Below are 25,429 nucleotides of genomic sequence, written 5' to 3'. Positions count from 1 at the left end.
ATCTGGAAATCTTATCTATTGGTTCATTATTCAAGTATAAAGTAAAAAAATAAACAAAAACAATCTTGAACTACAACAACTGACCATATATGTATTGAAATAAAGGAGGAGGATTTTCAATGCAAGATATAGAAGTATCTTTCTCCATGGGACCTCTGCTTGTTAATCTATGGTTTGAATCTTTAGCACGTCTGATTGGCATCGACTGCTCAAAATTTGGTAACTTTAACTTTGTTAATCATATATGAATTGGTTTTGGTCTACACTCGTCAAGTTTTGAACCTCGCACACATCTGCCATTATACCGCATTGTTGTTTCCAACTTAATTACTTAATAACAGTAATTCAACCACTTTTAATTTTTACTGTTTGAAAAATCATATGATTAACTTGTGTTTGAATTTACTCCCATAGAGTTGCAAAAAAACAAGATACATGACAATCACAATAACAAGCTTTATATGTGGTATATAGATTTTTTTCTTAACCACATTTTGCAGTGAGAGGCTAAAATGGTTACATTATGAGGATTGCATGAATTTAGAGTTGCATGAGAGATACAGGGATACCAAACAAAATTGACACCTGGGATGCTCCTCAATAAAAATGCAAACAGGGTAAAACATGGACAGCCTGAAGTGCCATATGCTATGAAGAGGCTCTTGAGTGAAGTGCTACTAAAGAAGCGTAAGCCCCATCCTTGATATTAATAAGTGTTTCATGCTTCCCTTTCTCTATGATCATTCCATTTTTGACCACTGCAATCACATCTGCACCTTTTATTGTAGATAACCGATGGGCTATAACAATCGTGGTTCGATTGACCATTACTCGATCCAATGCACCTTGAACAACTCGTTCAGATTCAGCATCAAGTGCACTAGTTGCCTCATCTAGTAATAAGATTTTGGGATCTTTCACTATGGCACGTGCGATCGCTACACGCTGTTTCTGCCCTCCTGATAGCTGGATACCTCGCTCTCCAACTAATGTGTCATAACCCTGCAGTTTCAGTTTTCATTAAGAGATTCAGAAGTTAATAAAACACATTTTTTGATGGGCATATATTTTGAAGACAGTAGAAAGAGACAAATTTATTAAGAAAAAAGTAATCAGCTGGAATTAGTTTAAGAAATAGTAGTTATGTGGTGGAATCCAACCTTCTGCAAACTACTAATGAACTTGTGAGCATTTGCTAGCTCCGCAGAAGCTATGATCTCAGCTTCAGTAGCCTGCCCTTCCTTTCCATAAGCAATATTGGCTCGGATTGTCTCATTGAACAGGGATGGTTCTTGACTCACCAGACCCATCTGTTGCCTAAACCACCTCAGCTGGAACCTTTGTATTTCAATTCCATCTAGCAATATCTGACCCGAATAAGGGTCATAAAATCTCTGCAACAATGATATGGCAGTCGATTTTCCACAGCCACTCTCCCCAACAAGTGCAACAGTCTAAGAAGTTAAATGAAGCTTGTTAGATTTCAAAGTAAAACTTGTAAGTTTAAATGATAATTTTTTCAAAATTTATCATAGAAGTGACTGTGTATCATTTTCCATTGGGCTTTTGGCCTGTTTGTGCATTGGAGATGAACCTATCGAAGGTTACCATCTAGACTCTTTGGATTTGAAGGGTATTCCCAACAAGTATGGTTGATCTCTCTACCCAACAACTGGCTTTTGGATTTTGACGGTTTTTAGTTGCAGCACAGTAAGCAACAGGAATGGGAGATTTTATTCTTCCTATGGGTTGAGTTTAATCTACTTGTCTAACTTGCTCAATTATAGAAGTTCTACATGTAAGAATATACAAAATAGATGGAAATTATTTGATGTCAGATCCATTACCTTTCCAGCATGTATAGCCAAGCACAAGTCTTGGAAGATTTGGACATCAGGCCTTGTAGGATACCTGAAACTGACATGTCGAAACTCGATGTTGCCCTTCAGCCTTTCTAAAGTCATCCCAGAATCATCACTTGGGTCTATCTTAGACTTCCGATCAAGAATGGAGAACACCGAAGCTGTAGCAGATTGGGCTTTGGTAGAGTCCGGTGCAATGGAGCTTGACTGAGAAATTCCAACGGCTGCAAAAGAAAGAGCAAAGAAAACCTGTGGCCAGATGAAAGGTGAAATTGAGATTAACAAGATTAGCAAATATAGCTGTTCTCATAATGTTAATGAACTGGATGATGAGCTTCTCCCATCACAAATAAGGGGAAAAAATAGCAAAGATGGGTGCAATTACCTCATAGGTTCAATTTTCGGTTTTAAGCATTAAAAGCTTTTTGTCGAGACAATAATATGAAAGGTTAATCTTGACACTGTGAGATGCATGGTGTTAACAATAGTTCACACTTCAGAAGGTCCTTCAAGGAAAAGCAGTGAATGGGACAGAGAGCCAACCTTGGATAGTAGTATTCTTACATCTCGTTTGTTGTTGAAAAGTTGCAGTTCATGGCTCTGTTTTGTATGTTTTAGATTCCTAATGTTTTAAAATGATTAATGGCTGCTAGTGGCAATGCTCATGTCTCTATTTTTTTAATTTCTGGGTTGAGTTTTTCAGATAAGATAGGTTGGAGCATTCCATGTTATTGGGTGATCCTTCGTAGTCTGTTTTGCTTACTGGCCTCTTGGAGAACTTTTTTTGTTTCGTTCAGAATGGAAGCAATGGAAGGGTTTTCCCTTCAGCTCTTTCTCAATAAAAAGGAGGATTATAGCAATTGTTCTTGTCGATTTGCATGCGATGTAGCCATGAAAATCAAATTTTCTTTTGCATTAGTTGTTTTTGTAAGCATGAATTTGGTCATGTATCTTGTAATCAATGAGTTCAGCATTCATAGATGTTTCGTAGCTGTATTAGAATTTGCTAATGCTAAAGTAAATGAGAGAAATTACTTCTATTCATTTTCTACTTTAAATAGAGCCACAAGATCTAAATAAAAGGCTTATTTATTAACTGTCAAATCTTCAAATTGGTATGAAAACATTATATTATTTTTATTTTTTATTAATCACTGCAAATCATATGTATGATACATGCGACTTGAACGATTTGGTAATTTCTTTATGCTTTTCGTGACAAATATGGCAAGACCGAATTAAAAACTTCATAATGCAACTGTGAAACAAAGTTAACTCTTGTCTTATTTGTTTTTGAAGAAAATTATATAATAATTAAACGTAAATAGAAATTTCTGATAATATTTTAGGAAGAAGATATTACGTACTCGAAAAACTTTTCCAAAAGTTGTCTTCCCATCCTTCACAAGCTGAGCTCCAACATAAAAGCTGGTTGCATAGACACAAAACAACAAGAAAAACGAGATTCCAAAACCAATTCCACTGATTATCCCTTGCTTCATTCCTGTTCTCAAAGGGCCTTCACATTTTTCTTTGTACAGTTTGATTACCTTTTCCTCAGCCGAAAATGAAGCAACTGTTCTTATACTTCCCACTGCATCGTTAGCAACTTGACTTGCTTCCTCGTACATCATCTGCAGCCATTTTTAAATTTTCACCTCATCAGAAATCAATGGCACCACCAAACTCTTTAGTCTAAAGAAAAGAGCTATGTCCTCTCTAAAGTTACAGCTACAAGCAAAGGTATTTGAATTTTACAAAAATCTCTCCTAGATGCTGTCTTAGAGCAACAATGTTTTAAAATTCCTTACTAAGAAGCTTCATGAATTAATTTAATTAATAGAAGCGCCATTAGAAGACAACTATTTTTATCAATATATATATATATATATATATATATATATATATATATATATATATATATATATATATATATATATATATATATATATATATATATATATATATATATATATATATATATATTAGAAGTTCATGCTAGATATAACAAATTTCATAGAGTCCTTCTGAAAGAAGCAAAATTTTCATAGTTCTATAGACAAACCTTTGCATCTGCACTGAATCCTTTTATAAACTTCACCTGGATATATCCATTGAGGCCTATGAGAGGTATCAAAGCCAAGATAATAAGAGATAGTTGCCAATTGGCAAGAAAAGCAATCAGCAAACCAGAGACCATAGTGGCAGTGTTCTGAACAATTAGTGCAAGTGCATCACCAACAAGACTCCTAACTGCAGCTGCATCTGCCGATAATCTTGCCCCAATTGTTCCACTGGAGTTCTCAGCTTTATCAAACCATTCTATCTCCATGTTAATCACCTTCTCGAACGTCATTAATCTTATTCTTCTTATCAATTTGGAGCCAGCAATAGCAAAGAAGTATGATCTAGCTGGAAGTGCAAGTAAGGACACCAAACCAAAAACCAGGAACATTAATGACCAAAACTTGGAATCCTTCTTGAGCTTGTGGGGTGGCTCGTAAAATGCATTTATCACATTGGATAAGAGTATTGCGAATATTGGCAATATGACTCCATTGATGATGGCAGCAATCGAACCAAGTAGAAACACTGGGAGCTCTGGTTTGTTAAGGTATGCAAGGCGGCGGAGTGGTACTTCTTTTTGTTCTTGAGGAGGCACTTCAGTTTCTAGAATGTTTGTTTGCTCTGTTGTACTTGCTTGGATATCAATTCCTATAGGCATACCAAATGTCATTTGGAACGAGTGGCCATTACTTTGCCCTTTAGATGATCCTTGGCTAACCGAACGGGTGAAGGACAGTTTTTTGCTAGAGCGCCTTCCTGAATCCTCGATATCAGATTTGTCCTGGTCTGGTCCGGTTGTATTATCTGATTCTTTGTTCATTTCCTGCAAGCGTATGAGTTGGCAATAAGCGCCATCTGGATCCTTCAACAGCTCTGAATGTGAACCTGATAAAAATAGAAACTAAATTAGCTCATCATGATAAATAAAGAAGTTCAAGATTTATGGCAATCTTTTGATTATAAAATAAGTCAATAGAATTAATCATTTTTTAACTAATGCAAAATCAAGTAGGAGTGGACCAATTTAGTTGGTGCTTTGGCGAAGGAGAGGATGGACAGTCACTGTGTCTAATTGATCCTTACCTTTTTCAACAATCGATCCTCGATGTAGGACGGCTATTGTGCCGGCATTCCTCACAGTGCTCAAACGGTGAGCAACTACTACTGTTGTTCGGTTTGTCATGACCCTATCAAGTGCCTCCTGCACAATGTGTTCAGACTCTGCATCTAGAGCGCTCGTGGCTTCATCTAAAAGTAAAATTCGTGGATTTTTCAGAATTGCTCTTGCAATGGCAATTCTTTGCTTCTGCCCACCAGATAGTTGAGTTCCATGCTCACCAACCATCGTGTCAATTCCCTGAACATATTGGACATAGACATTTCAGATGATCATGAACTAATCCAAGTAAAAACAACATGAAATTAAACAAAGAAAAGAAACCCAAATCAGCAAGATCTAAGAGAAAGAAGCCAATATTCTATACGTTCCTTTATGTTGTTGACAAGTAACAAGCTTTCAGTAGTATAGGAAAAGAGTTATTATTATGAAAGTGATCAGTTTTAGCGATGACTGATAAAATTAAAACTTAAGAAAAGAACATTTTTTGAAAGACCAGATGTTTGAAACCTGAGGCATTTTATCAATGAACTTGGCAGCATTAGCTAGCTCAGCTGCAGCTCTGATTTCTTCAGTAGTTGCATTATCTTTTCCGTAAGCTATGTTATCTCTAATGCTAGAAGCAAATAGGACTGGTTCCTGACTGACAAGCCCAATTTTGCCTCTAAGCCATCTCAGTTGGTACTCCTTGATATTTATATCATCAATGAGAACTTCACCAGCCTGTGGGTCATAGAATCTTTCTATCAAACTGACGACAGTGGACTTTCCACTTCCACTCTCTCCAACCAAGGCCACAGTCATTCCATTTTCTATAAACAGAGAGAATCCATGGAAGATTTGCTCGTCTGGTCTGGCAGGATAACTGAAATAAACATCTCTAAATTCTATGTCTCCTTGGATGTCATTGGGCTTCTTTCCACTTGTGTCATAAGCATCTATTTCTGGCTTTCTGTTGATTGTCTGAAACATCTTATATGCTGCAGCTTGACCTGCTGCAAATGCTGTCATGCATGGTGATGCCTGCCCTAAAGAGCTGGAAAATTCATATCAGAAATACATAACATTAGGCAATGTTATAAGATTGGACATCACGAAATGTTTTAGGTGCCAGTTAGCTCTTAAAGATTGCAAATATAGATGCTGTCACAAAATTCAACATACAATTATAATGGTTGAACAAAATATGTACAATTCGATGATATTTGGTATTATTACATCGGCTGCATTTTTGTGAATATGCTGCATAACAAAAGCTAGCTGAATTTTATGAGTCCAATGAATTCAGAAGTGGTCAGCATATTCTACATGTATAGTTCACAGCTGAATACGGAATGGCATAATATAGTTCACTTAAGGTATCTTTATATTTGTCACTACTAATTAACATTCTAGGTGTATAAGTTTCATATATCAGTTCTTGTCAGCAGGCCAATCTATATTTTGACAGGCCATCTGTAATCCTTCACCAATTCAAGTTTTCATATTATGTAGGGTGTACTGATATCTGAAAGAAATTTTAATAATTGTTCACTAAAAAAATCAAATAAGTTTTAAGCTAGTTGTAGAACTACATTATAGAGATTGTAATTATAGAAGTCGGGCAGTATAGTATGAGGCATTAGAAGATACAACTTCAAGCATCAACGGTTGGATTGATTTGCATGAAAATCGGGGTGGTAGAAGTACTAGGAGAATATGAAAAGCACAATATATAAGTAGCGATACATTAACTACCCAAATTTCCTACACTTATGTGCATGTTTGCATATAACCATAACCATCAACTCTTGTTCTAATTATTTAGTGCCGGCTTCATGAATCCTCAAATGATAGTCATTCCTTTAAGTTTCCTGCTGTGTGTATGGGTGTATGCATGGGTGTGAGTGTGTTTCTTAGTATGCTTAATAAAATTTTTAATGTTTTGTACTTTATTCAGATTCCTATATAAATGAGCAGAATATAATGTAATCAATTCGACCTAGCATTCATCCAGTAACACTAAAAAATTTAGGGAAGTGTAATACTTTTGCATTGAAAGGGAGCACCAAACTCTCTTTTTCACCCTATTTTCAGCAGGTGCTCCTATCATATTAACCAAGACAGTTCACTTCAGTTTCTTTTTTGGTGAAAACTTCCATGTATTGGATGAAATTTGCATAATGTGTTATGAGATGTTTCTTTCACCAAGCTTGTTTCATTAAAATATGCAAAGCAATTAGCAACTTACAAAGAGCCAGTCACGACTGCAAATATCACGTTAATGACGTCAGCACCTGTGTAACCTTTGTCCAATATCAGTTTTGCTCCATACCATATGCCCAAAGAATACCCACAGAAGAAGAAGAGCATGACTGTGCCAAGACCTAATCCAGCAGCCAGACCTTCTTGAACACCTGAACTGTAAGCACTTTTCAGAGATTCGCCGTATTTGTTCACTGCATGCCTTTCCCCAGTAAAAGAAGCAACCTAAGAAAAGACTTCAGTCAGATTTCTGAAAATAAAATAGCTTTAAAATATTAAGAAATGAAATGGTCTACCATGTCCTCCTGTCCTAGAACAAGTGTAGAACTTACTGTTCTAATTGAGCCAATGGTCTGTTCCACAACAGCTGCTGCTTTTCCATAAGCTGCCTGTCCACGGGATGCCATCTTGGATACAACGGTGGACATGACTCCTCCAGCAACCACAAGTGGAGGAAGTGTGGCTAGCATAACAAGGCTGAGAAGCCACCCTCGAACAAAGGCAACCGCAAAACCTCCGATAAAAGTTGATGTTAACTGAATGAACTTACCAACCTGCAAAATGTGATAGATATGAGATCGATTAGGACACATCGCTCGAAAAAAGAGATGCATCAATTTGTCTAGAAGGCTAACAGGATTGGAAGTCACAAGAAACCTGGAGAAGAACTAAATTTCCACTACAAGCCTTGTCATGAAATGCATCAATTTGTAAGGCAACAGGCCAAATAAAAATGCATGAAACGGTACCAGTACCTTTTCACCCATGGCATCTTGAATGAGGACAGTGTCACCCGACATTCTCTCAACAACTTCTCCTGTATTGGTTTCCTTGTCAAAGAATCCAATTTCTTGCCGTAGTATGGTTTTCAGGTATAAATTTCGTATTCGTGCGGCCTGTCTTTCTCCAGTAGCCATCCAACAAGCCACCTCTGACAAAGAAATTAGGCCATTTGGAGTCAGCACTTCATAAATTGGAGAATTTGAAACCAAACTTGGCTCTTATGTATACAAATAGCAAAAGGATACTTACGGAAGAAAGATGCCACGCCTGATCCAATTGCTAGATAGACAAACTCAAGCGCTACCTGAACGTGATTAGACTCATTCATCACTTTATAGCACCAAAATGATTAGATATATATTTAATTTTTCATCTTAGTTGAATTCAAATGAAATAAGAGAGAATTGCCATTCATATAAACAGTTGAAGTATCGACTAAAGAAACTTTGAAGCTAACATAAGCTAATTATCATAAATTTCAACATAGTGAATCAAACCAAATAAAATAGAAATTGAGCATCGAATGACGAAGGGATAGCGAAAACAAAATCATGCCCAGAATTTTTATGAAGAATAGAATCATGCTTGTTTGAAAAACTAGCATCTGCATCAGAAACACGCACCTTGGAAACTCTATGAACTACATCATGGATGTCTGAAGCTCCTCCAAAAGATTCAATCAAGTTTCCAAAGAGAACTGTCATAACTGGCAGAGCGAGCCCATTTGCCACCGCACCCACGGTCCCCAAGATCATCAAAATTATATCAGTTGAGTCTGCAAATACGAACAGCTTGTAAAATGGCACGGTATACTTGCCGTCGTCCTGCTTCCTACTCTTCTCGCTCTCATTCTGATCCTGCAATTTCGCAGGCTTTCCAGAAGGAACTTTTACTACTGAATTGCTAGAGGATCCGATATCATTGGTTCTTATACCATCTTCAAGTTCAATGTTTTCCTTTTCTCCTTCAGTCCCCATCTCTAGCCTACGAACTCAATAAAAAAGCCTCTTGTAATTCTCTGGGCCTCACGGTCCCCCACTGCTCAATATCAATGGATCACCTGCCGCAACACAGAGAATGATACTTTAGGGGTGAAAAATTAGAGCCTTCAGCCTAACGAGCAGCCCCTAGTTTGAATGAAACTTCTTGGGAACCTAACCATGTTAAAGTTCAGAAGAAGAAGAATAAAGCTTGCGTCACTTAAATGGAAATAGATATAATTGCTTCATGTAACATTGAGAACACCAAATAAATGTGAAAATAAGACAGCATCTGAATTAAAAAGAGTCATGATCTCTTCTTTGAGAAGGGTAGCATATTAGAGCATTTAGAGCTCTCCAACAGTATACATAGATCCAGAAGACTTGTGAACATGTATATTCCTCTTTAGAATCTCAGAGTGGAAAACAAAAAGGAACAGAATGAAGTCAAGTTGTAACATGTATTCATTGTACAGAAAATAAGGTTGTAAGACGTACCAAACATAAACAGACCTTCCAAGACAGATTAATATGCATGGAGAGAGAGAGAGAGAGAGAGAGAGAGAGAGAGAGAGAGAGAGAGAGAGAGAGAGAGAGAGAGAGAGAGGAGGGAGGCAGGGAGGGAGGAGGAGGAGGAGGAGGAAACCACCAAAAGTAGGGGAGGAACAACAATAACTAGTATTGCAACTAAGTTTAGAGTTAAAAAAACTCACCTTGGCAAGCCAAATTGGGGCCTGACTTCAGACACAAGGTTTATGGGTTCTGATATTTATACATTTGAATATCGCCATGCTTTGGGGGCATCAGGTGTTTCTTAGAGTGCAAGAATTGAACTACGTTGGAGACCAGTTTTTCTTCCAGTCAAATGGTGGCAGTCCATTGCGAAATCGGTGTTCATATTTTTTTAATTTTGTTGATTTTCTTGCTTCTGTTTACGATTTTTTTTCCAATCTCATTTCTTGTTCCCACGGAGAGATTTGCTCTGCTGGGTAGCGACCTGGGAGCATGATTGTGACATAAAATTACCGGCGTGCCCTGACCGTTGAAATCCCCCGCTGAAGCGTTCCCACCCCACCTTTCAAAACTCGTTGGCAGACCTTTTCTTTTTCTTTTTATTTTTTTTATTTTTTTTATTTTTTTTCACACCAGACGGATGCGGATGCGGCCAACAAAATCAGAAAACAACAAAGCAGATAAAGAACCTAGCACTCTGTCACGCTCCATCTCTACAAATCCGCCAAAGTGGTGGGCCGCATAGGATGCAACCCAATCAGCTGCTCCATTCGCTTTTCTGTAGGTGTGTGTGGCCTTATGGGCATTACACTCTTGCCATACTCTAAGAATATCGAAAAATAGCGGCCTACTCTCATCTGCACGACCCCGACCTCGGATCTAATTGATCACCGTGGCCGAGTCGCCCTCAAGAATGAGTCGGTCCGCACCTAATGTCTTTCGGACAAAGAAAATGCCCTCCCAAGCATACACCACCGAAGCATCGAAAATCCGCTGCCCCCCTCCCCTGCCGCCGCTGACCTCTGATGACGAAGTCTACACCTCTCCATCTCCCATTGTCTGCCACACTGCCATCAAAATTCACCAGTAGAAAGTTAGAGAGTGGAGGCACCCAAGATACGAACACATAACTGGGCGCTGCGAGAGCAGAAAGGGCCTGAGGCCTTTCCTTTGATATTAGTGTTTGTAGATTTATTTATCTATTTATTTAATGGTAAACCAAAATTATTAATTCAATCTAGAAATAAAACATTTATAAGCATTTAAAAATAAAATATTTAACAATTTAACAATTCAGAAGGAATATCTCTCACAGTCATCCATACAGCAGATGTCATATGGTCAGCAATATATACCACCATCCTTCGTGGGCAAAACAAGAATACCTCAATCCTCACTCAAGAAGGATACCAAGAAACGGCAGGTATTGTTCATCATCTCAAAAACATATTCATGGTCATATGTTAACTATTAAAAAGCTATCGTTGGTCATCTAACTTTCTCTGGGGAAGACTCACCAACCCAAAACAGTTAGGCCTTAAGCATAAAGTTCCTTGGTGCCCACGTTCCAACATTTTTTGAGCACATGCTATTTGGAATGTGCCTTTGGATTTTAATAATTTGTTTTCAATAATATCTTTAATAGAGTACTTGAAAAGGAAAGTTTCCAACCACCTTGATGCATGGCACTTTGAGGGCTCCACAGAATTTAGTCCGGTGCACAAATTCTTTAATGTATGATAACAGATAAAATGATTCTCAAACTAGTTACATACATCTTAAATGGTTTAAATGATCTTCAATAGAGTAGAAATGTTAATGTCATGGCCCTATCCAATTATTAAATAAGTTAGATGGGTGAGAACTCTAAACTTAAAACCAACCAATTTACTAAATAGGTTAGTCATGAAGTTAACCTACTTATGACCCAAATTTTGTAACCGGAAGTAGCTCTAAATATGCATAAAGTAGCTATAACATAAATGAAGTAGCTCTAAATATAGCTATAAATGAAGTGAAATGGAACAAAATGATTCATATAGCCGACCTCAACTAGTTTGATATTAAGATTTAGTTTAGTTGAGCTATATTATCTTAAGGTTAGTGATATTGTCTTAAATATGCAATAAACTTTGTGATATTTTATGAGTTGGTTTTTTTACGAGTTTCATAGAGTTAGATATAAATATAGTATTTTTTTTCTTCCATAGGCGAGATTGTAGCATACACACAATAAGAGAGAGGCTGTAAATCTAATCTTTGAGAACTTGATAGATCCGATGATATAATGTAAATCACCGAGACTGGTAATATATACATATGATGTAATCATCTCCAATATGCATGATTTTTATGTCTCTCAACCACATAGGAGGCTTTTCAAGTATAAAGGCTTTCCCTTGAGAGCATCTTCCAGCTTCTCTAATACAAGCCGCTAATTTTGTACCACCTGCTTCAAATCCATGGTTGCTTTCATCTGGTGCCTAGACATCACATTTTGCAAACATATTAATCCAGAGCCACATAAAATAGTTATGTGACATCCAAATCAAAGCTCTAGAAGTTAAAAGAAATCGATAGGCGGAGAGTTGGTGCACATATTTCATGTTTATGCATATAAATGACAATAAATTCAAGCTCAAATAGTTAGTATTTATATTATAAAGTTGGTAGGTTTACTTTTGAAATGTAACTCAGCTATTCAGTTCATCTCATCAAGAGTAAAGGAATATTCAATAATTTGAAAGTTTCGAACCTCTTTCTGATGGCATCAAGAATAGTAATGGTTTTTGGAATATAAACAACTCTCCAAGAGGAATGCTGACTTTGGAGTAAGAATAGATAGTGGAAGTACGATATAATAGGCTGCAATCTTCATCACAAAGAAAAATTATAGAGCATATGCAAGTGAAACTTCTTCCAAAATGATATTTCCTACGACATATAAAAAAATAAATTAAATAATACAAAAATCACAATTTCACTAGCAAAAAAATCATAATTTTCTATATATTATCCTCTTACCTACATCTTAGAAGAACGCTAACCTTAAGTATGCTTGCTAATATATAATATATATAATATGAAAACCTCTTACATAGAGCTAAATATTTTGTAACTTGCATAAGGCAACAAAGTAATCTTTCACAACCATCCATTTCTTTAATCCCTCCCTTCTCTTTATAGCTCCTTTTGCCTTAAAAAAAATCCAATGCCTTATTCTCATTGGATTAAAAATATATTATCAAGTCATATAAACAATAATAAAACAACTATGGTAACCGATGAATAAGTGATTGCATACATAGTTGCAAAGAAAAACAATATTGAGATATATCGACAATATAACCGATGAATAACCGAGCTTGGATCTGGCGGCTGCGTACCCACCTCCGGGATGCCATGTTCCTTTGAAAGGTAGTTTGGGGGTGCCTACCGATCGGGGGTATACTGGCGAGTAGAGAGTTGAGGGTGTCCCCCACTTGTGGAGTCTGCTCAGCGATAGAGGAGACCATTTGCCATGCTCTCTTCTGCTGTTTGCGTGCAGCCCAAGTTTGGCAGTGCGTGGGGCTCGTTCCCGTCGTCGGGTAGAGCCGGTCCTTGTCGGAGGACTTTTTTTTTCGACTGCGAGTGTCGGCGAGGAGGCCATACATGGTGGAGTGGGGGGTCCGGTGTGCCTATTTGGCCTATCATACTGCTGATAGGAGCGCCCGGATCTTCGAGGACAAGTGGTCCCAGCTAAGGGCGGTGGCGGCCAGAGCTCTGCTTCATGCGTCAGAGTTCATAAGTAGTGCACTATTTTATTCCCCTGAGGCTAGGGACATCTAGGTCTCCTGTCCAGGTGTGTCAACAACCAAGTTTGCATTTGTTTCCTGTGAGCCCCCACCCTTTTGCTTCATCAAGGTAAATTTTGATGGCAGTGCTGATGAGCGAGGCGAGAGGAGGGAAGTGGGCTTTATCATCAGATATCACCACTCTAGGTTTGTGGCGGCTAGCGGTCGACGGATCTACGACACCCCTATCATTGGTGCAGAGCTGCAGGCGACATGGGAGGGTCTCTCCTATGCGAGGCACGCTCTGGGTGCGGAGTATATCTACTTGGAGGGCGACTTGGCCTTGGTGATCGAGGGGATCTGTGGGCGACTTGCCGAGTCGGATGAGCAGTCCTTGCTCCTTGACATATGGCAGATGGTAGGGAATTGCGGCATGGTAAAGGATTTACATCGCTATTTACAGTGGCTACATCTACAACAAATGATAATAAAGAAAGTGTGCTTTATATCTCAAGATTATGTAGTTACGATTTCTTGCCTTATGCCATAACTAGAGCAGATTGAGTGCTGGATTTGGATGCAGAAAATTTTAAATTTTAAGTAGTCTCAGTTAAAAATCTGATCTAAAATGAATATAGTTTAAATTTGAGATCCGACTCATGATCAACACTAATCATGAGTAGACCCGGTAGGAGCCCACTTCACCAAGATGACCTCAAGTCGCCTCGGATCAAAATCACTTTAGATCATTTCTTATAGACTAATTTGGAATCTAACTTCGACTATATTTTAGGACGGTCCGGTACTCACAGTTGGATTGCTGCTGAGCGAGCTAATCTCGGATGCCAGTGGGCTCTATGAGAGGAACCAGTGTTTTTTTGAAAGATTAGCTCCTAAAAACTTCTATATTTACATATCAGTCGCTAAAATTTTATATTGTTACTTTAATCCCTGAAGTTTGGTACCAGCTAAGTTGACAAGAATGAAATATTTTACTTTACTCATCTAATGACATTAATTTAATATTTTTTAATATGTTTTATATATATATATATTTGTAATTTTGATCAATCTAGTTGTCCATTCAAAAGTTAATAGGATGATTGATTTGTAGAAATGGAAAAGTTTAGAAGAATTTATATATAAATAAAAAAATAAAAATTAATATATAATCATAAAAAATTTTAGGAACGAAGGTACAGGAACCCAAACTATATATATATATATATATATATTTTTCACTAAGCACTTAACCTTTTTATTCTACACGCGGAATTCTGCTCTTCGCCGGTCCCGTCAGGGAGGAAGCAACTTAAGAGTGAAGAGCTCTTGCCGGTCCCGAGAGGTAAGGGGGAGATCACTGGTTCCGTTCCCGGCTTCGACAGCTTCGACGCAGGACCTGATTCATCTGTTGAGAGATTCCACGCGGTGTTCTAAATCTGCTGAGGCAGGAATTTTTGTGGCGTACCAGTCCTACCATATATGGTTGGATAGGAATGCCGGCCTATTTATGTTAGCATCCCACATATGCCATGAAAATTTCGAAATAATTTTCAGATTGCAGCGGAAAAACATATGCGGAATCCGTTCATCGCATGAACGTGTTTTAAAACCTTTCGTTTGTAGATAGATTAGAATTAAATTATTTTAAACCATTTTAAAATCATTAAGAAGATCAGATCTTCACCTTGTGCGGGTAGATGGTCTCCGCAAATCTGATTTACATGGTATTTGATCAAGGCTCAGTGGAAGCCGCACACGCGTCCGGCCTCTACAGGTATCCACACGAAGTACTGACTCGATCGAAGCCTTTGGATCTCACCGGGGTGCTAGCTCCCTTGCAGAGATGGCTATGGATGGCTGAAGTCCTCTCCTTTGAATCAACCTTTGATTGGCTTGAGAGGAAGAAGAAGAAGGATGGATTTAGGAAGAAGAAAACAAGACCCACAGCCTTTCTCTTTTTCTTCCTTTTTGGAACCAAGATGAAGAAGGAAGAGGGCGTCCCAAGCTTTTCTTTTTCTTCTCTTGATTGTGGCTCAAAGGAGGAAGATGGAGAAGGGTGCTCACGGCTGGAATGAGGAGAAAAACATTCTTTTTGGCCGAAATTCAATGCTCCCTTTTTAATTGCAAAGGGATAAAGATGAGCTCCTATTTTTTAGGAGCTCATCCTTATCTCTATTTCATGCCACCTAGGAGGGGCATGCGCCCCTCCTTTTTCTCCCACGCATGGCTCAAAGGGAGGGGCATATTCCCCTCCCTCTTATCCATTTAAATCTGCCACTTAATCAAATTAATGGGTGATTTAATTTGGGTCTAGTGCATGAGTCCAATCCTAGTCAAAATAGGACTTGTATGGACCTATTTCAATTTCCTCCCAATCCTAATCTAATTAGGACTTAATTGAACCATGACTCTATTGAACTCTTCAATCCTAATCCAATTAGGAGTCATGAAATTAATTAGATTAAATTTAAAATTAATTAGGACTTAAGAAAATCCTAATCTAATCAGGACTTGTTCAAATTTCAGTCCTAAGACAATTAGGACATTAAAAATCCTATTCCAAGTAGGACTCTAATTTAATTTGAAATCCTAATCCAATTAGGACTCCATGATTCCCACTCCAAGTAGGACTCATGATCAAGTCCAATTAATTAAATCCAATTAATTAAATTAAATTACAATCCGATTGCAATTATTCCTTCTTCTAATAACTCTTAGCGGGTTTTCATTTATCAATCTAATTGATTATTTGTGATTCCTAATCACATTCAACCATTGGATCGGTCAATACCTCTAATGTGTGTGACCCCATAGGTTCCATTCTGACTGGTAGTGAGATATATTATGATCTCTATCACAATATCATTGAAAAATCCTTTCAATGGGTTGAAACAATTCCAACTCAACTCACCAGGGATTATCGACCATCGAGATGATCCCTGTGAGTCTCACCATCCACCAGTGACTCCTAGCAGTATGTAGTGGCCACCCAGCAGAATAGAATGATGAACCTCTAGGTGCAGCAATCGTATGATACAGTCCTTCTATCGTGGATCCCTACAGATTGGAGGTCATGGAAAACTCGTCAAATCCCGTCGTCTGTCATATGTCTAGATTTATTTGACTTGAGTTCGATAGTGAAAAACTCTTTCTCCACTTTATATTTCTTGATGACCCAAAGATTGATTCATAGATTGATTTTGATGATCACAAAACCTTGAAGTATAGATACTAATGTTTATGTTGCAAGGAGAAAGATATTTATTTTGCAAGGAACATAGCAAGTTGGAAGAACACAAGAAGGCCTCCAAAGCTCTCAAGTTGGAAGAAAGCTACAATTTATTGGCCCAAAGTTTAAAGTTCAAAGGATTCAAATTGGAGGAGTAAAATCAAAAGAAAAATTCAAAAGAACAGTCTTCGAGTCGACTCCAGTGGAATTCGAGTCGACTCCGGAGAAGTATGAGTCGACTCCGGAAAAGTATGAGTCGACTCCTAGGAGTCACAGGCAGAAAAGTTAGAGAGCAGTTTTCGGGTCTGAGATTCGAGTCGACTCCAGTGGAACGCGAGACGACTCCGATGGTTGGTAGGTCGACTCCAAAGAAAGCAAGAGTCGACTCTCAGCGGAACACAAGGAAAAAGTCAGAGAGCATTTTTTGGACTCTGAGATTCGAGTCGACTCCCGCATTGCACGAGTCGACTCCGAGACTCCGCGACCATCAACAGACAGAAAACCAAGTAGCCTCTGAGATTCGAGTCGACTCCCAGACAGCTCGAGTCGACTCCAGGGCAGCGCTACACCAAGATGGCAGAAGGCTGTGTTTCGCAAACTGAGAGCCGAGTCGACTCCAAGAAAGTTCGAGTCGACTCCAAGACTGGACGAGCCAAAAGACAGAGGATCGGGAGTTCGGGCTCTGAGATTCGAGTCGACTCCCAGGACAGTCGAGTCGACTCGAGAGGACAAAATTCAAAATTGGATCCACGGACTTCAGTGGATGAGCCGACTCCGAAATTGCCAGGTCAGTTCCAGAAGCCGAGTCGACTCCCAGTCAAGGCATGCACTTTAATTCAAATTTGGAATAGTGGCCGAGTCGTCTCCAGTAAAGCACGAGCCGACTCCTGCAACAGGCGAGTCGACTCCTGATCGCGCGAGTCGACTCCGATCCCAACGGTAACATTGTCAGGAAATGCAGACTGTGTCCAACGGCTCTTTTTCTTGTCTCTAACAGCTATATTCTTGTTTCCATGCCATCTAAAGCTATAAAAACAAGAAGAGAGCTAGGGGAGAACTCATGGAAGTAGGAGAACACATTTAGGGAAGAGATTCCAAGGGAAATCTCCCATAAGCACAATAAGGGCCATTCAAAGTAAAATAGAGAGAAGAAGAGCTTCCAAGTGTATTCCAAAGCTTCCTCACCATCCGTGTGCTGCCGCGGTGATCCTCTACTTCGTGCCAAATCAGAAGAGGGTCAAGTAAAGAAGAAGTCGAGCTCCTCCATCTTCAAAACTCGTTTGAGGGCTTCTCTTTACTTTATTTGTTTACATTGTTATATTTGCTTGTTTAAGAAGCTTTGATTTGTTTTTATCCTTTGTTTTAATATCTTGTAACTTGATTCAATCAAGGGATTGAATCAAGGGGTTAAAGGTTTGTTGGTAAGCCAAAGGGAAAACCAACAGGGTTTAAGGTTTGTTGGTGAGCCAAGGGGAAAACCAACGGGGTTTAGGTTTGTTGGTGAGCCGAGGGTAAAACCAACGTGTAAGGGTTTGATTGTGAGCCCGGGAAAACAATCGGAGTGGTTCTAGTCGGTGAGCCTGGGAAAACCGACCGAGTTCGTTGTGCGCTCGTAAAACAACAAGTTGGGTTGTGAGCTTGTAAAACAACCGGCTGTAATCTGTAGGATTATAGTGGAATTCCCAAGAGGTCTTGGGGAGTGGATGTAGGTGCTGGGATGCACCGAACCACTATATTTTTGTTGTGTTTGTGATGCTCTTTGTTGACTGACCTCCTCACTCACTTACTTAGATATTAAGCTTGCTTAACTCTTCTTCGTGCATCCTTTAGTTGCAAGCATAATCAATTTACTCAATCATTAAATTGAATAGCATACTAGGGCAAAATTAGACTAATCTTTTATTGAACCCACTGCTTAATAGTTGATTAGATTAGAATCATACTCTTGCTAAGGTTAAGCTTCACTAAGCATCCATACAACTTAGCATAATTAATCTAAAAGATTAGAAGTAGTTTAAAAGTTTTAAAAGACCCAATTCACCCCCCCCTCTTGGGTTGTCACCTTGGGCAACAAGTGGTATCAGAGCAGGTGCTCAAATATTATTTGTAGTCTTAACCAACTAGAGCCAAAGATCATGACAACTCAAATAGATAGTTTTCTAGGAGAAGGACAATCAATTGATACACCACCACTATTTAATGGCATAAACTATACACATTGGAAAATACGCATGCGCATCTTTATTCAATCACAAAACTATTATTTGTGGAAAATTATAATAAATGATCTTCACACACTCTCTCAAACTTTTAATGAAAAGGATTTAGCACAATTGAATGCTGATGCCATGAACCTTTTATATTGTGCATTAGATAGGAATGAGTTTAATTGCATATCTTCTTGCATGACTGCTAAAGAAATATGGAATATGCTTGAAGACAAATATGAATGCACTAACAAATCTGAAACATCATGTGTAGAAGGAGAGCAGTATCATATTGAAAATCCATGCTTGGTGGCACAAGAGGTACATGCTGAAACTGAAAGCAATTTTATATTTGATGAACTCCATGATGCCTTTTCTGATTTGTATTTAGAATATAAGAAACTTATTTGTAAGAACAAAAACTTGAAGATTGAAAATCAAATTCTAATAGATGAAAAACTGAAACTAACCGGTAAAACTGAAATCTTAATTAAAGAAAATCAAGAACTAAATCAAAGAGATCAACTTCTCACTGAAAGTCATGATAAACTTAAGAAAAACAATGAGTTACTTTCAGAAGATAACAGAAGATTAACTAAAGAAGTTGACAGATTAAAACCTGTTGTTGAAAGATTTACCCTCAGCTCTGAAAAATTGAACCTAATGATAAATGATCAAGGAGCTGAATTTGATAAAGTTACATTAGGATATCAACCTTGGTACACCCAAAAACCTTTTAAGAATATGTTTGTTAAAACAGTTTTTAATTACTCTAAAACAGATTCTCATAAACAAAAGCTAAGTAAAATCTCTTCTGTTGTTCCTAAATCTATACATTACAAATTTGATGAACCAAAAAGGGAGAAACAGAAAATTAAAAGTTTTCCTACTACTCATGTTCGATCTAAGTTTGTTAAATTCAACAAGAGGATACAGAAATACATCCCTTGTAATCCTAAAATCTGTAAATTCATGGACAAAATAGCTATTAAGAGAATATGGGTTCCGAAAGGAACAATTATAGCTAACCTACAAGGACCCAAAAGAGCTTGGGTTCCTAAGTTGAAAATATGATTATTCTTTCAGCAAGCATGTCTAGCTATCCAAGGTTCTAATGAAAGATGTTATCTAAACAATGGGTGCTCTAGACATGTGTTAAAGAATTGAATTTAAAATGTAATTAAAAAGAATGATTTAAATGAAAGAAAGGATGAAATAAGTAATTCTTACATCTTCTCGTATTGAAATTACTTTATTAGTTGATTAAAACATAACTTGAAAGTATTAATCATTTTTGTGATATAAGTGATATTTGTCTTTTTGGGTATGAAAAGAAAATATATTCAAATCACTTCATTTTTTTTGTATGCTCCACTCACTATTGGATAAGTTGCTAAATGATTAATTAATTCATTAAAAATAACTCTATGAACCCTCTATATGCTTGATTAAGAATTTTTGTCCATGGCATTATTTTTATTGATCATCAATATGATAATGTGTACTTGGTATGCTTTTGAATACCAAGATTAAAGAAACCATCCTTGGCACATAGAATCAACTCATGCTAGTATGTACTTAATCTCAAAAGACCTTGCCATAGGCTTGCTTAGATTATCTACTTAAAGGTCAAAGTTTTGCTATGCATGCTAACTAAGGAAATAAACAAAAATCATTTCTAAATCTAAAGATGTTGTTTCCATCTCTAAGTCTTCAAAAGCTTACATTGGACTTGTTCTTGGAGAATAAAACTAAAGTATTTTTCTGTATTTACTAAATCTTGTAGAAGCGTTTCAAATGAAAAAGGTTTCCAAACTGTGAAGATCATGGCACAGTGTTGAAAACCAAAATCCAGATTAAGGTTATACAGAAAATAGTATTAAATTCAATTATTTCAGCTCCATAGACATCATAAGTAAAAAGGGGTTAATAGAATTCTTGAAGAAATGAAAAAGACAATTATGTATGATAGTCATCTACTTAAATAATTTTTAAAAGACTATCATCACTGCTTGTCATACATATGATTTCTATTAGATCTATTTCTGATGAAAATTTTGATCTTCTGAAAAAAAAATGAAAAATGAACCATTGCATATCTTTCATATTTTTCAGTCGTACATGTTATGCTTGATATGCTCTTATGAAAATAATGCCAAATCTGATAGAGATATGTCTATCCTTGGATATCATTCATCAAGCAATGCATATAGAGTATTCAATGAAAAGTTTTTTAGTTGCAAAAATATCAAGGTATTTTATTCTTTATGAGACTAATGATTTATTATCAAGATACTAAAATTAAATTATGTATGTATATGGTTAATCTTTTACATATAACAATCTGAAAAACTTGTTAATAATTAGAACCAACTTGGATTTTTCAGATATGCTCTTAATGAAGAAAAAGTGATGACTACTAAAAGACTAAATCAAAAAAAAGATGAAATAGATCTTGATGAAATTTTTGCATGATTAGAAGTAAAGATCACCATCATCATTTGCTTGCTTTATGAGCTTTATAGTCCATCAAATGAGTGTGTAGAATGGACTCCTATGTGCTTACTTTATTAAAGAAGATATATGTTAAATAACCACCATATTTGAAAACACTCATTACAAATATGATAAAGCAATATATGATTTGATACAAGCATCAAGAGCATGATATAAAAGCTTAAATAACCTTTTTGATAGAAGGTAATAGTGATAATTCTTTGCATCAAAAAAATGTGTGACACCTCACTTGCTCAAAGTATACATTAATGACATCATTTCTGGTTCTACTAATGAAGAGTTATATTGCAAGGTGAGTTTGAAATATGTATGATGAATGAATTAACATCTTCTCTCAAACTCCAAATTAAGACAAACAGGAAAGGGGATCTTCATTGACCAATGTTAGTCCACAAGAAAACTCTCATAGAAGATTGGCATGAAGAAGGTATGTCTATGACCCCATCTTGTAGAATTTGAAAAGAATGAGCAAAATAGATCTATTGTTTAAAGCTGTATTGAAGCATGATAGAATAATTATTTTATCATACAGCTAGTAGACCAGATTGTATGCTCATTATGTGACCTTGTGCAAGACATCAATCTAACTTTAATGAATCATATTTTATGGATAAACAAATAAATCATAATCTGAATTGTGATAGAAACAACTGTTTAAGATAAGTTGATTAAAACTTAGCTAGCGTGCCTTATTGAATAAAATCTAAACTAAATTGATTTTGAAAATAAGAAATTAATTTGACCTTGATAAATCTACCTATTGCCTCACATGCTTGTCCTTGAACCATCTGATTTAATGAAACTATCTCTTTAGTTCAAGTGATATATGCTTGCTTATATTTAGGGAATCTCTTGAGTAAAGTGACTCAACATGCAACTATTGTCATATCTTATATTGAGTCATCTAGTTAAAAAAAATATATATGTTGGATGAATGCTTTGTATCTTAAAGAAACTAATGACCTTCCTTCAAGAAAGAAAAATGAGAAATTTCAACTTGAAGGATATCTTCATGTAAGATACACTAAACATTCACATGCAAACAAGAGAGAGGATCTTCTTCAGCCAAAAGTTCACACATAAGAAATCTAGTTTGGCTTGAAGAACATATAATGAATAGGTAATTTTAGATACCTTTCTCACAAATTAATTGAGCAAAGTCAATAACTTAAATCTTATTATGGCATGATTAAGGTCTTTAATTATTAATTTTTGATATCATGTCTATATGTGTATTGACTGACTTATACTTTTAGAAATTATTTCATGGTTTGCCCAAACTAAAATATATCTTTGCCTATGTCATAACCATGAAATACACAAGTATATGCTTAAAATTTTGATGTAAAATAACTTGTGAGAAGTTATGAATCCTTGAGCATAATGAAAATGTTGTTTGCATAATATACATCTATATGATACATAAGATTATCTCTTTATTCTACTCTTTCATGTAAATTACTTGAGAATGACAAAAAGGGAGAGAGATATAGAAAAGAAAATGGACATTGTTCAAGAGATGAAAAATCTGAGTAAAGGCAAATACTCCAATCTTAAGGAAAAGCAAAACAAACATAGTATACTCGGAACATTTGTGAGACGTTTGGAAGAGATAAAATCTGTAACTAATTACACTCAAACAGGGAAAGTTAGAAGTGAACATTTTAACCTTTCTATATTGCTCATCATAGGGATGGTGCCAATGGGGAGGCTAGTGGTAGTACCCGGCACTATTTGACCCAACTATTCGGTGTAGGGCATATTAGGGACGGCACAAGAGGGAGGCTAGTGGTAGTACCTCGTGCCCCTTCCCAACTCCACCGGATAGGGAGCAAATAGAGTATAGAGCATAAGAAAGTAAAAATGAAAGACAAAGTAAATGAAAGTATATAAGAAGAATCAAGTCTTTTTTATCACTTGAAAACATAATTTAAGGATGAAATCAATGCAAGATAATATTTAAATAGGAGGAGTTTATTTGAAAAGAATTGATTTTGATCCTTGACATTCTTGTTCTTATTATTTTAATGTATGACTTAACACTTAATATAGTGTGCATATGGTATGATGTTTTGAATTATGGGTTCTCAATATTTTGTAATGCTCCATGCTTAGATAATTTAATTGAATGTTTGAAATACTGCATAAATTTTTGGGTATTATTGAAAAGAAATTTCAGATTTGTCGTTCACAATCATCTTTAAAATCTGAAAGTTAAATAAATTTGTAAAAAGGAGAAGAGAAAGATATCTCTATTTAGGCAGAATGAATTAATCTTGATCTATCTTTCTACTTGCCTAACTTTGATACATAATATCCTAATACTTGTTAAAATATCCTCCATTTTGTATCAAAACTCAAAATTAAATACAAAGATTCTGAAAGTGATCTAATGTTATTGAAATATGCGTTTTCAATCTTAATGATTTAAGATGAGCTATAATGTGGAAGATACATATCTCAAATTATGATTTTGAAAGCCTCAATTGAAAATCCTATGTAATTCAGAATCTGATTTTGTATACAAGCTTAGACTCAATATGATTTCTAAATAAAATCTTAATGTAAGAAAAACAGAATTAATTCTGATGCCTTTGGTTGATTGCTCCGATACGCATCCGAAACATATCATGTCTTATCTTCAAAGTGTACTAATATTGGTCCAAATGATGTGTCTTTCGAAGATCTTGATTGCAAACAAAAATTTCTAAATATATGATCTTATTTTGATATTAAAAAGATTTATTGTGCTTCATGTATCCATTGCAGAAAAACTATAATTAAGAAATTGAGTTCTATAATTAGATATACTTCAATGATCATCTATATGTTTTTCTCTCCTACATTATTAAAGATTTCCATCAATAGAGTGAATGATCTTAAAACTAGAAATATTTCAGTTCACTCAAATGACTCTAAAAGAAAGAAAATGTAAATGCTTTTGAAAGAAATTGAGCTTCAAATGAATCATTTTCTGATTAATATTTCTATACATATTCTCTAAGATTAAGAGAAAGCATAACTTGTTCGTAAAGGATTAGAAAGAGTAATTACTACAAATTTTGGAATAATACTAGATTACTCTACATTCTCGATATTACAGAATTTCAGTGTTATTCACGTTTATCACTAAAATCTGAAATTCAACAATTTAAAATGATTAAAGAAGAATGCATCTTTTGAGGGAGAGCTTTCGATATTCAGTATCCTATCCCAAAGATACTTTATTTTGATGCATACTTTGAATTTTATGGATTGATTTTGATGAACCTCCTTATATTGCAAGACATGCTTTAATTTTCTTGAGATGAGTTCTATAAAGGTTGTCTTATCTCAAACCTTGAGTCTTATGAAGATAAGCTGAAACATATTTTTGAGATTGACAATCTTATTGAACATTATCTTCAAATTCTAAACTCTTAAATGGAATGATCAATTGAGGGGGAGAAAGAAAATTTCAGAAGGAGAGGTCTTATGGAACTTAATCGCATTAATCTATAACTAAAGGAGAGAGGAAGAATACTAAATGAGAAGTGATCTTAATGCTCTCCAATATCTATCATCTGAAATTTAAATCTGAAAATTTTTACGATACACCTTGAGGCTTGTTATTTGGTTAGTATATCCTATGCATCAATCATGAACCAAATTACAATTCAAATAGTTGATCTTAAGAGCCTCTAATTTAATGAAAAAGGGGGAGAATAACGTGTTGATTTTTCTTGAGTATCTCTCAGAAAATCTATTTTGGAATTCACTAATGAGATCTAATTGGCTTGCTCTTTAGAACTTCAATTATGTGCCAATTCATATTTTTTATGTATCAAATTGTGCTTATTTTTTTTTGGGAATAAAAGCAAATCTTTAAAAGAACTCTAAATGATCTTTCAAAGCTTTGCATTTTACGTATGCTCTAAGATATATCATAAATTTCATGAATTCATGTTTTGGTATTTATGCCATAATATTTTTACATCATAAAAGAACTTTGCAATCATACTTAATATATTGCTCTTATACTCTGAAAATTAATTAAATTGCTCTCATGTTGATAAAATACTTAATAGATTGGGCACAAGATCTTAAATGAACAAGCTTTCACACTTATTATTGAAGAGAGGTTAGATTTCCACT

The 25,429-nt window shown here is 36.0% G+C and overlaps 1 protein-coding gene across 3 annotated transcripts; it reads right to left on the bottom strand.

Annotated features, from left to right (window-relative positions):
* Positions 1-432: 432 nt before the first annotated feature.
* LOC103721797 (ABC transporter B family member 11-like) lies at positions 433-10,044 on the bottom strand. 3 transcript variants are annotated; one of them, XM_088713164.2, is made up of 13 exons: positions 9,767-10,044; positions 8,697-9,133; positions 8,323-8,377; positions 8,046-8,221; positions 7,623-7,844; positions 7,277-7,515; positions 5,557-6,082; positions 5,013-5,286; positions 3,928-4,814; positions 3,230-3,496; positions 1,848-2,111; positions 1,161-1,454; positions 433-1,002 (listed from the first exon to the last, which is right to left on the bottom strand). In XM_088713164.2, exons 2-13 carry the CDS (start codon positions 9,048-9,050, stop codon positions 649-651), a joined length of 3,912 nt encoding a protein of 1,303 aa, XP_088569290.2. In that variant the 5' UTR covers positions 9,051-9,133; positions 9,767-10,044; the 3' UTR covers positions 433-648. The 3 variants fall into 3 exon arrangements, with proteins under 3 accessions (XP_088569290.2, XP_088569291.2, XP_038978077.2); XM_088713165.2 differs by lacking the exon at positions 9,767-10,044 and adding an exon at positions 9,552-9,726; XM_039122149.3 differs by lacking the exon at positions 9,767-10,044 and having other exon boundaries at positions 8,697-9,168.
* Between the last annotated feature and the right edge of the window lie 15,385 nt (positions 10,045-25,429).

This window comes from Phoenix dactylifera, chromosome 17 (genome assembly GCF_051530095.1).
Source record: "Phoenix dactylifera cultivar Ajwa chromosome 17, Ajwa_hap1_PhDact_Kaust_v1.1, whole genome shotgun sequence".
Taxonomy (NCBI): domain Eukaryota; kingdom Viridiplantae; phylum Streptophyta; class Magnoliopsida; order Arecales; family Arecaceae; genus Phoenix; species Phoenix dactylifera.
Note: the sequence above shows the minus strand (reverse complement) of the source record. Positions and strands in the feature narration are given on the sequence as shown.